Here is an 11,924-nt window from a genome sequence, read left to right as displayed (position 1 = left end):
CCAAATACACTTAATTTGTCAAACAACGTGATTTATGTGTGCACTAAAACGATGATTAATTTGCTCAAGCAAATTTTCGTACCAAGAGAATGCGATATTAATCCCCACTCATAAGGTATGTGAGAGACTATATTATATATATATATAGTTCTAGCTTTATGTACCACGTTCTTAATTCTTAATTAGTGAAGATCTTTTTGTATTCGTATAATATTATTATTAATATATGGTATGTCCATTTGATGTGATGGTTTTTATAGTTTGTCGAACAATAAGAGCCCTTAACCAAAAATACTTTTCAAAAGCTAGTCAGACATTCATATTCTGTTGGGCTTTAAAATAAGTGACTAGAAATTAGAATGTTAAGACTCTTCTTAGCCATGAAAAACCATGGATATGCATGCAACCCTTATGCTTTTTTGCCATTTTCAACAGTACACACATAAATTTCCCGTAAATATTTAAAGGAAAAACATACATTAATTCAGTTTCAAATAATAAATTTTAAAATAATATATATATATATATATATATATATATATTATGGCATCAAAGTTGCCCAAAATGCACCATCCATTTCTCACTTGATGTACACAAATGACATCCTGATTATATGCCGAGCCATTCCTCAAAAAGCCATTGCGGCTACTGATTGCTTAGATAAGTACTGCAGTTGGACGCGATAGAGAATTAATGTCGATAAATCCAACATCCTCTTCTCTAACCATACCCCTAGACAAGATAGAAGAGCAATTAAAGATGTTTTAAGGTTCAAGGAAATGGGAAGTAATGCCATATATCTAGGAAATGCTTTAGTTTTGGGAAGGAACAAGTCGAAGGAGTTTTTCAAACTTAAAGAAAAGGTTAGGTTGAGGCTTGAGTCTTGAGGGGTGGAAGAGACATCTTTTGTCTAACGCCGGAAAAGCCACCTTGATTAAGTCGGTTGTTCAAGCCATACCCACTTACACCATGTCTACCCATCTTGTGTTGGTAGGAGTTTGTGAGGATCTAGATGGTTTAATGCGCAAGTTTTGGTGGGATGCCAAACCCAAAGCATCGGGTTACCTTACTCTGAAAGCATGGAAAGACATTTGCAAGCCGAAGGATTTGGGAGGGTTGGGTTTTAGAAGATTTAGAGACATGAACTTAGCTCTCTTAGCTAAACTTGGCTGGAAATTGGCTAGTGGAGAAAATTGTTTATGGACCAGGTTGCTAAGGGCGAAATATCTCCATATATAATTCAACCTTTTTCAGATGCACTCTGAAAAAGGGACTTCTACCGTTTGGCAATGGATTGTTAAATCTAGGAAAATGTTTCGCAGAGGAGCTTGTTTTCGATTTGGAGATGAATCTTTCATTAATCCTTGGGTGGACCCATGGCTTCCCGGACTTCCTAATAAATATCTTACAGCGAAGGAAGGTATCAATATTTTTAGTTGGAGAAGGGTATATGAGCTGTGGGATGAGAGTTCACACTCTTGGAATGAGAATCTTATCCGCACCATTTGTAGTTTAGAATCGGCTAAAGCCATTTTTTTAACTTGAGTTGCCTCGAACCCCCTGTGAAGATAAACTCACCTGTAAGGTAATTTTTCAGTCAAAAGCTGCTACGATTTCCTTTTTGAAGAAGAGTGGAGAAGAGAAGGTAATAACAGATGAAAGAGGCTTTGGAATCTAAAGATTCATGAACGCCTAAAAATTTTTCTCTTGAGAATTCTTGCTAAGGCAATTCCCACTCGTGAGGTTCTTCTCAACAAATTTAGGAATGGAGAGTAGGAATGTATTTTTTGTGGAGTTGAGGTGGAATCGGCATTTTACTTGTTTAAAGAATGTCACTTTGTTAGAAGAATTGCTTTTGCAAGCAAATAGGGATGCATACCTGACAGATAGGAATTCTCAAATATTGAGGAGTTGGTTGATTTTTTCATCAATCCAAGATTTGGAGATTGTCTTCATAGATTGGAGGAAGGAATCTTTCCGATTTTTCTATCCACTCTTGTGTATGCTGTTTGGAATTGTAGAAATGAGAAACTTTTCTCCAACATCTCTCCCACTTCAGATGTGGTCTTGCATTTCAATCATCTCGTAGAAGAATTTGCTATTGTTAAGGAAGCTGATAAGAACCATTCACATATGCTCAAGGATAGTTGGAAAGCCCCTCTAGAGGGTTGGAAGAAAATTAATACAGATGCAGCTTATGTTAACCGTAAGGCAGGCTTAGCTTTCGTTGTCAGAGATAGCTAAGGGGTTATTCTCCATCTAGCCTCGAAGCTGGTTGATTGTGACTATCCCCAGTAAGCTGAAATCAAAGCTCTTGCTTGGACAGCAAGATGCGTTGCAAATTTGCAATGGGATAATATCATCTGGTCCTCAGACTCTTCTTTGGTTGTGAATGGTACAATCAATCAGGAAAATCCTTCGGCTTGGACAACAAGATATGATTTCTTTTTTCTTAGAAGTTGCTTTGCTAAGTTTAATTGGACTATTTCCTCGAACTCAAGGGACACCAATAGATTGGCTGTTTTGCTGGCCAAAAAAGCTTTGCATGATAATTTTGTCCTTTACGTTGATTGTAACCTGGACTCTCTTCCAGATGATCTTTTGAACATCCAAGCCTCTGATATACTTGGATGTGGTGTTGTTTTGTAATTCCTCCCTTTGTTGGAGGCTTTTTGTGCGGTTTTTGTAATGAATATCAGTATTTATAAAAATAAAAATAAAAAATAAAAAATAAAAATTGAAGATTTCCGTAACTGATTATCCTTTTTATAGAAATATAAAACTCGTTCTTTAACTTTTCCATTAACAAAAATATAGCACATGGACAATTTCGTAGGCCTCAAAATTAGCAATGAAAATAAATTTTCCTTAAATCCTATGTTTACATGAAAAGAATTAATGTATATTTTCAAATATAAATATTACTTCAGAAAGTTCCATTATATTATATACCAAAATACCGCAGCTAAAAGAATATGGAAAATATTATATTGGGGAATCATATGCAATACAAGAGAAAAGGACATAAAAGGCTTTGTTTGCATATATAATCTCCATGGTTTGTTTTTCATATTTAATTTTTTTATTTTTGTTTTAAATAATTCATATGTGCATTTATATTTATACATCTATTCTATGTTTTGTTGTTTTTCTTTCGGTGAAATACATATGTTCTACAGTTTGTATGCAAGAATGGATATATGATAATAATATAATGGGGAAGGTCAAGTGCGACGTCCAAGGATTTGCAAAATTAAATGCTGTTGTGGTGGGTACAGTTTTTGGCTTCTTCAGCTTTGCTGTGTCATTGGGACAATCCTTACGAAATACAAGTCAACGGCGGCTTGGCATTGCTGGGAAAAATTTCTAATACTCCCCGAGTACCCACAGCTCAGTCCTCCTCCCCTACAGTACTTGACACGTGTATTTACTTTTCCAGATCATAACCAGCTCCTTTCTACTCCTTATGCACGTTATCTCACTCCGTTTGTCTCGACTTTCACGCCCTCTCCTTCCCTAAAATGCAGCCATCTCCTTTCCTAAAACACTGGCTTCTTCTACCATTGCAATTTCAAACTCACAAAACAAATTTTATCTAGAAATCTATGTGAATGGGGTTGAGGTGGAGAAGAGAAGAGGAAAAGGGAAAGAGCATCCGATTGCAAATTTGCAAAAATAAAAAAAAATATATACATATACATATATATACTGGAGATAGGATAAGGGCTGAAGGGGGAGAGAAAGAGAGAAGGGCATTTGGTGAGTGTTAACATTGTTGTGTTGATGGGTTTTTATTTTAAGTGAAATTATGACTTGGACCTTTAAAATGGAAAATTCTTTTGTGATCTACTATTTTTATTTATTTATTTATTTATTTTTCCTTTGGGGTATGTAAATAGATGAGTGAAGAAAATGTTAAATGGTTTTGGATATTCTATTATGGAAATGAAGAATATGATTCTTTGGTGAAAAACATGTAGAAGTGTAATAATTTATCGTGAAATGGTTGTTTGCAATCTGAGAAAACTAGAAAACTAGAGTTGCAGCATATTCTTAACAAAATTGTCAATTTGATGACCCAATCTGATCAAATTATCATCCCATTTCGACTTCTGCAATTCCATAATCATAATTTTTTTTTTTTTTTTTTGTCCTCTCGACAAAATCTGTGCTTGAGTTGTGAGTTTGAGAATTGCTGGAGTAGAAGGGATTGCTCATGAGTTTTGACACATTGAAGACTACTAGAGTGTATAGAACAAGCTAGGCATCTATACTTTGATGGGTTGGATTTGCACTCTGCAGAAAATTGACTCTATGGGATTTGGGTGTGCTCACAAAATGGTGGTTTTCATTCCTTCATACATGGACATGGTGCTGTAGAGAAGGGTTTGGCCGTCAACATCAACAGAGAATTAGGATTCAAAGCATAGACTCGTTTTATATTACGTGAGAAAAGAGAGCAGAGAGCAGAGACAGAAATGACAGGGAGAGAGCGGTAGAGAGGAAGGCGTGGAATACAGAGAAGAAGTGAGCTTGTAGGGCAAAATTCCTTCTTACTGTTGCTACTATGAAAATTTCATAATTCAAAAAAAAAAAAAAAATTCAAAGAAAAATATTTGGTTTCCGAAAATTTTGAGATTAGAGTTGCATCATTTTCTTGAAAAAATCGTCAATTTTTATTTATCAATTCTTTACCAAACTCAGACCTCTGCAATTCCAAAATCTTAACTTTTTTTTTTTTTTTTTTTTCCCTTCTCTTGAAAAGTTGGTGCTTGATTTGTGAGCTCGAAAATTCCTGGAGTAGGTAGAACTGTAGAAGTTGTGTTAGGGAAGGAGAAAGCCGTCAAAACCAGGAAAATAGTAAAAAATGTACATACGGAGTAATAAAGATCCGTTTATGACCTGGAATGTGACCTGGCCAGATAATACACATTTCAAATATTGAATGGAAGGAGTTCTGAGCTGTGGATACTCCGGAAGTATTAGAAAATTTTCCGCATTGCTGACTCAAATCAAGCTTTCAGCTGCATTAAACAATTGATTCTTTATGACTATTTACTATTTTTGTCAGTATTTTATAGATCTTAACTATAAAAATATTTAAACTTATATTGAATAATAGACCTCTTGATAAATTCAGAAGCTCTGATGATTTACCCAATAAAAAATAAAAAATTCAACAGCTGCGATCACAGTCTTTCCTCTTCAGTTTAATAAAAATATACATAACAATTATCAATTTATATAACCTGATAGTTTTGCAAACTAAAAGCCATTGCCATGCCATTGACTTTGATGAATTAGACCCTGTTTATTTTTTATGAGCAAATTTAAATTAATTTCTTCAAATAAAATTATCTTATTTGATTTGTCTTTCACATCCACATTTATAAAATTATAATCTAAAAATATATATTAATTTAAAAATTAGTGTAATGATAAAAAAATTTAAACTTTAGTTTCATAAGTTTTTCTTCTTCTTTTTTTCTAATAAATTAGTCTTATAAGGTTCAACTTATAATTTTAAACTAAAAACCATTATAAGTCCTTAATTTGTTTGTTTAATTAGACCATGTTTATTTTTCAAAAACAAATTTAAAATGTTCATTTATTGTTTTTCCGTTTGTTATTATCAATCCGATCGAACCCTCATAACTTTATATATCTACATCTATTGCTATTGATGAACCAATTTGACTTCTTTACCCAAAAAAAAAAAAAAAAAAAGTTGTCTTCCCAACTTAATGATTACTAAAGTTGGTTCGCATTTGGGATCTCCAACATTTCAGACTTTAAAATTTTTCACTGTTGAATTTCATCTGACAAATTAATAACAAATAACTTCTAGCTAGTTATATATCATAAATCATAATTAATTTGGATCTTAAAGAAATCAAATCTAGTTTGTATTTATATTAATTTTCATCATATTTACAAAAAAAATTAAAAGAAAAATTAGTTTGAAACAAAAAACAAAAGGGAGGGATTCGAATTCCAGAAGCAATTTTCTAGCCAATGTGCACCCCAGCCAAGACCCCATTAGCGATCTCCATCAAACGGAACAAAATCATAGTGGTAGACATTGGAACACTGAAAAGAATGAGAACCATCATTCCCAAAGCCAAGCTTGGCCTAGTGTTCATCATCTGAGATTGCAACACACCCAGTGCCTGGCACACGAAAGAGTCATAGCTGGTGTAGTACTTCTTCTCCCACTCATTCCAATCTGAAGGAGGCTCATAGTTCCTCTCCACCATCTTCATCTCGTGGATTCTCTTCCTCAGAACGATCATATTCTCATCCACCAATCTGCTGCTGCTGCTATAGTAGTTTTGGTCATTGGCTTCTGATGATGATCGTCTGGATGATGCACAAATTCTTGTGGAGGAGGCTCTTTTTCTGAAATCTACCGTTTTTCCTGATGAATCTGAAATTGGGTTAAATGAAAGTGGATTTGATGAAGGAAGGGAAGAAATTGATGCCATTTGATGGTGGAAGTGAGAAACAGAGAAAGTAAGAGAAATATTAATTAGATTTGGAAAATGGTTGGTGGAAAATGTAATTTTTGTGGAGGTTTATTACGGTTTTTATGGTTTATGGGAATGCGAACGAAAATGAGATACTTATAGAGGCAGATAAAGGACGTTAGAAAATAAAATAAATAAATAAATAAATGGAAATGTGTAAAAGCGTGTGATTGATGAAGAAGGGACAGCTACGCTCTTAGCGCGTTTTATTTTGCTGGAGATTCGGAGAAGGCGGCTAACATCACATCATGAAAGTGACTTTAGGGCATTAATGGCCAAAATGACTCTCTCTTATTGAAAAAAATAATATATATATATATATATATATATTTTGTTTCTTTTGATTATGGAATGCCATCTTGTGCGCTCGGTTTCATCTGTGATACACTTGGTTTTCCATTTGATCTTCGCTTAGTTTCTACTTTTATAAGATTGTGGGGCGTAACGAAGTAAAAGTTATTTGGATCTTGTATGACATAGTTTTTAAAAAGTCAAAAATAGTTTTTAAGGTTTGTTTTCTAATTGTATTTGAATGATTTTTAGAAAATGTTTTAATCAGTAAAAATTAATTTCTTCATAAAGTATTTTTGAAAAAATAGAAGAAAAAGTAAAAGCAAAAACTGTGTCAATTAGGGTCTTAATCCCCACTTTTATCAATTTTTTTAGAAGTGTTTCTGTATTTTCAGATGTTACAAAATCACCTCTAAATATTTTATATTGGTAAATATGTTTAAAATTTTCACATGTATGTTAAACGTATGGGAATGTACAAAAATCATTTTTTTAATTTAGTACAAATATTAATTAAGTTTTAAACAATTGTATTACATAAAAAAAATGACAGTTTTCTTTTTTGTAAGAGAAGAGAAATTGTATTTGAAAACTAAATGTAGCATTAATGGTCATGGTAAGATGAATTACTGGTTTGCTTTTTTAATTTTTTAAATTATTGTTATTATTATTCTTTTGGTTCCTTTAATTATATATGGAAGATTATGTTGTGCACTCAGTTTCATCCGTGATACACCTTGGTTTTCCACTTATTCTTGATTTGCTTTTACAAGATTATGGGTACAGTAAAGTGAAAATCATTCTATTAATTCCCATCTATTTTATCAATTTTGTAGAAGTGCTTTTCGATTCATGAGATTACAGATTCAGTTCTAAATATTTTATTTTTGTATTTCGTACATATTTTTAAACTTTTCACGTCTAAGTTAAATGGATGGGAATATACGAATATCAATTACAATTTAGTCAAGTGTATTACATGAAATTCAAAATATGACAACCCTCCAAGGAAATTCATAATGTGACAGTTTACAAATGGGATTTTTACAATATGTGTATAATTAATAAAGTGATTTCCTTCTTTGATATAGAAGAGAAATTGTATTTGAAAACTGAATATAGCATTAATGGCCATGGTAAAATGAATTATAGGTTTGGTTTTTTTTTTTAGTTGATATTATAATGAAATAATTAATTAAGTTTGACTAATTACATCAAGATTTTAATAATTTAATAATAATCACATGAACCGTTAGTCTAGAATGGATGCACATGCATTGGCCGCTGTAGCACAGAATAAATTCCCCCAAGACTATAAGCTATAGCTATTGTTTTGCCATTCAAGTTAGAAGTATTCTAAGGTTCTTTATTGAAGTAGCTTGACTTCAGTTTGGACGGCGCTTTATTTATTGTTGGGATTCTATATCTATATTATTATAAATTATTTATTTATTTATTTTTATCTTTGGGACGGTTAGTATTTAAAGGTTTTTCTTTTTAGGTCAAAATAATTAAAAGAGAAAGAAGGAAGAGAAGCATAAACAAATATGTTTTTGATAATTTGGGTTGGGACGGTGGGGGAGAGGTTCATCTCAATTTGGATGTATCACGTAACTTATACTGAAAAATTCTAATTATATAGCTCTTCATGATTATAAAAGGCCATTGGAATGGCTGACGTATAAATTTTATTTGTATATACATATATATATCAATATATTATTTATCATTTCTTCATTAAATTACAAACTAAAACAATTAAAAGTCAACTAGTTGACCTTGTAAATTATATCATGTGTTACAATTACGCAGGTTATGTTATACATAGCTACTAGTAGTTAATATTTGTATACAGCTAAGTATTTGGAAGTATTAATTTGTAATTAGAAGATACATCATTAATCTGTAAGGATGTGTATATATATATATATATATATATCATATACACACATTGATATCATGATTCTGTAAAATATTTTTTTAATTTTTGTTAGTCCATTAATTCTTAATTTGTGAGGATATATATAACATTTAACTGAATCATTTTCTTATATTAGTTATTGATTATTTAATTATGTTGCTGTATGCGTGCTTAATTATCTTGTTTTTCTTTTTCGAATGACTAATTATTTATTATAAAAAGGTAAACAAACAAAAATGAAATGTATACTGTTGCATATATAGTAGATTTGGGGCAAGTTACAACCTTTCTCCCCCAGTTGTGCTTAGTAAATCAAATCTCAAAATTAATATACAATACAAAAGTTAGTAAGATCTTAGAAGGATGGACTTGAATCATTCTACAAAAAATAAAAAATTAATAAACCATAAGCGTGGAAAAACAAAATTATAGCTGGCAATAGCACATCAACAAAATTATTACTCTTGAATTTGAATTTACTTGGGTATAATATCTATACTTTCAATTTAAATTAATTTTACGTTATTCATTTTTGCATCAAAATGGATAAAAAAATAAAAAAAAAATGCTGAATTTACCAACACAAATCACCTAAATAAACTTAAAAAACAAATGAATAAAAATTGAATCTTGCTATTTGTTATCAATAGTAATCACTAGTAATAATCTTCAGCTTATGTGATACATATAATTGAGGATATTAATTTTAGAGCCTTACTATTTGTCACCACTTATAATACTAATAGTCTTATGTGATATATTTTGATTATTTTTTTTATTTTTTAATTCCAAAATGCTAAAAATGAATATTTTAATATTAATAACAATTTAAATTGTTATTAGGTATGTAAATTTCACTAGTGATTATTAATCATTTAAATTGTCATTTGAAATGTAAATTTCAATAATAATCATTCACTAGTAGTGATAAATATATTTTTTTAATTCTTTGATTTTTTTTATATTATGAATTTAAAACTCAACTCTTTAATGATCAATATTTAAATTATCATTTGATATATAGGTTTCACTAATAACTATTCATTACTCATTTTTCACAAAAATTAATAAAGTGTTTTGTTTTATTTACTTATTTGAGAGAACTAGCAAATGCGTTTTATACTAACCGAGTGAAGGTTGTTTAATGGGTGCAACAATAAAGACTTGAACTTAAGATTTTCCATATGAGAACTATATTTCATTATTAATGTTATTGGTTTTTGAATAATGATTCCAAATTTATTAAATTTACATATAATATAAAAAATTATCCTATTAAGAAAACTTAAAATGAAAGAAAGAAACATGCGATTAATGTTATTGTGCATGCAATATATTTATATATATTTTCTTAAATCAAAAATATGAAAATTATCACCAATGATTGGTGTGAACTTGATTATTCAAAAGGAATATTATGCAACATTTTTATTACAGTGTTAAAGGGACTATTGTGCAATATTTTTATTACTATAAAATAATAAAGAATGAGTTAAAATTTACCAAGTCAAAGAAAATCATATCTTGGTGGAAAAAGAAAATAATAATAATAATTAGAAAGAGGTGGTATCTTCTAAGTATAGCCAATCAAATTTACAACCATAATAGCAACTAACAAAAAGGAATTCCAACGCAAGCCTCCTTAGCCAACTCCATCAAATGGAACATAATCACACCCATTGATACGGGCACGCTTATTGAAACAAGAACCACCATTGTCAAAACCATGCTTGGTCTCATCTTCATCAACTCGGATTGAAGCAATCCAACAGCTTCACAAACATCTGAATCATAGTTCGGATAATATCTTTTTTCCCACTCCATCCAATTCGATGGAGGTTCATGCTTCTCCTCCACCATCTTCATTTCATGAATTCTTTTTCTTAGACCTATCATGTCTTCGTCCACAAGCTTACCGTCATAATCATGATCTCTTCGCGATGCAAAAATCTTGATGGGATTTGGCCTCCTTTGTGGGACGAATCCCACTTTCCAACGAGACGAATTTGTAGAACACGAACATGAAGTGAGAGATAAGGAGTAGAAGGAACAAACTGAAATTTCCATTGCTGTAGAGGTTTAGAAATTTTCTAGATATGGAGGTGATTTTATGTTGCAAAACTCAAATGTGTTTGAAACTTGTAAGCTAGGAATGTATAATTGACGTCTTTGGGTTGTGTAGCTTGTATTTATAAGGAATTGCAAGGGGAAATTGAGGGACCGCGTGGCCAAATGACACGTGGGGTTTTGGCGCGTATGGAGTTGGATTCGTTGAAACTGGGCTTTTGGCCCATTTGGAAGGTGACGTGTGGTGTAATCGCACTTTAAGGGAAGCAAGAAGGTTCTTTCAGGATAAGATGACATTTACATCTAGGTGGGGCGGCGGGTTTGCTTAGTTGATTGGAAAAAGTGTGAACTTAAAAAATTTCTAGAATTTTCAATATAAAAACAAAAATAGTTAATATCTTCGTGATATGAAAGATGTTTTCTGATTTCATGCGTCTGAAATTTTTGTATTTTCCAACACAATAAGGTGTTTCGAAGATAAAATTGAGATATATAATATAATAATAATGACCACATGAGTTTTCCATTATGAGCTATACATGAAACCGCAAATTTTATTTATTTATTTATTTAAGATTCTGTTGACGTGTTAAATTGAAGATGATAAACTCTTGTATATGATTGAACCAAGATTTGGTTGTTAACAAAAGCCAAGCCGTTGATGTTTGGACTTATTCTGGAAGAGGATTTGTTAATTTTATTTTATTTTTCTGATTTTGACGTCGATGAATTACAATTTCATTGCACTTTGAATATCTTATTGGTAATGAATAATTCAAAATTACAATCATGGGCTTGAAATAAAATTACTTATTTAAGAGAAAAGGGAAGTAATGAAATAAAAAGGCCCAACACCAATCAGCGAATGTTCCAAGAAACCCAATTTCATCCCCCGATGTGCTGGTTCTTTCGCACAAATGAGAACGTTTCAGAACACACGGACACGTGCATAGTCTTGGCCAAATGAAAAATTAGCAGTGCTTGCTTTAACGAGGGACCCCACTTAAAATGGCTTCATATTGGAGACCCTTTCAGTTTGAGCTCATTTCAGGTCAGGTTCCATAGGCTACACATGTATTTTTAGCTGCTGCTCTATAATACACGTCTTTTTTGCCAAT

At 31.5% G+C, this 11,924-nt stretch overlaps 2 protein-coding genes across 2 annotated transcripts; both read right to left on the bottom strand.

The window, feature by feature from the left end:
• Positions 1-5,884: 5,884 nt before the first annotated feature.
• Positions 5,885-6,609, bottom strand: LOC107429369 (uncharacterized). The gene has a single exon (XM_016040044.4). It carries the CDS (start codon positions 6,483-6,485, stop codon positions 6,009-6,011), a length of 477 nt encoding a protein of 158 aa, XP_015895530.3. The 5' UTR covers positions 6,486-6,609; the 3' UTR covers positions 5,885-6,008.
• Positions 6,610-10,217: 3,608 nt separating this feature from the next.
• Positions 10,218-10,902, bottom strand: LOC107429368 (uncharacterized). Its single transcript, XM_016040043.4, has one exon. It carries the CDS (start codon positions 10,804-10,806, stop codon positions 10,351-10,353), a length of 456 nt encoding a protein of 151 aa, XP_015895529.2. The 5' UTR covers positions 10,807-10,902; the 3' UTR covers positions 10,218-10,350.
• Positions 10,903-11,924: the final 1,022 nt, after the last annotated feature.

This window comes from Ziziphus jujuba, chromosome 12 (assembly GCF_031755915.1).
Source record: "Ziziphus jujuba cultivar Dongzao chromosome 12, ASM3175591v1".
Lineage (NCBI taxonomy): Eukaryota > Viridiplantae > Streptophyta > Magnoliopsida > Rosales > Rhamnaceae > Ziziphus > Ziziphus jujuba.
The sequence above is the reverse complement of the archived record's forward strand: the minus strand, read 5'-3'. Positions and strand labels throughout refer to the sequence as shown.

Excerpts from the sequence above, each read along its gene's own strand:
- LOC107429369 (XM_016040044.4), bottom strand. The coding sequence starts at position 6,485 with ATGGCATCAATTTCTTCCCTTCCTTCATCAAATCCACTTTCATTTAAC.
- LOC107429368 (XM_016040043.4), bottom strand. The coding sequence starts at position 10,806 with ATGGAAATTTCAGTTTGTTCCTTCTACTCCTTATCTCTCACTTCATGT.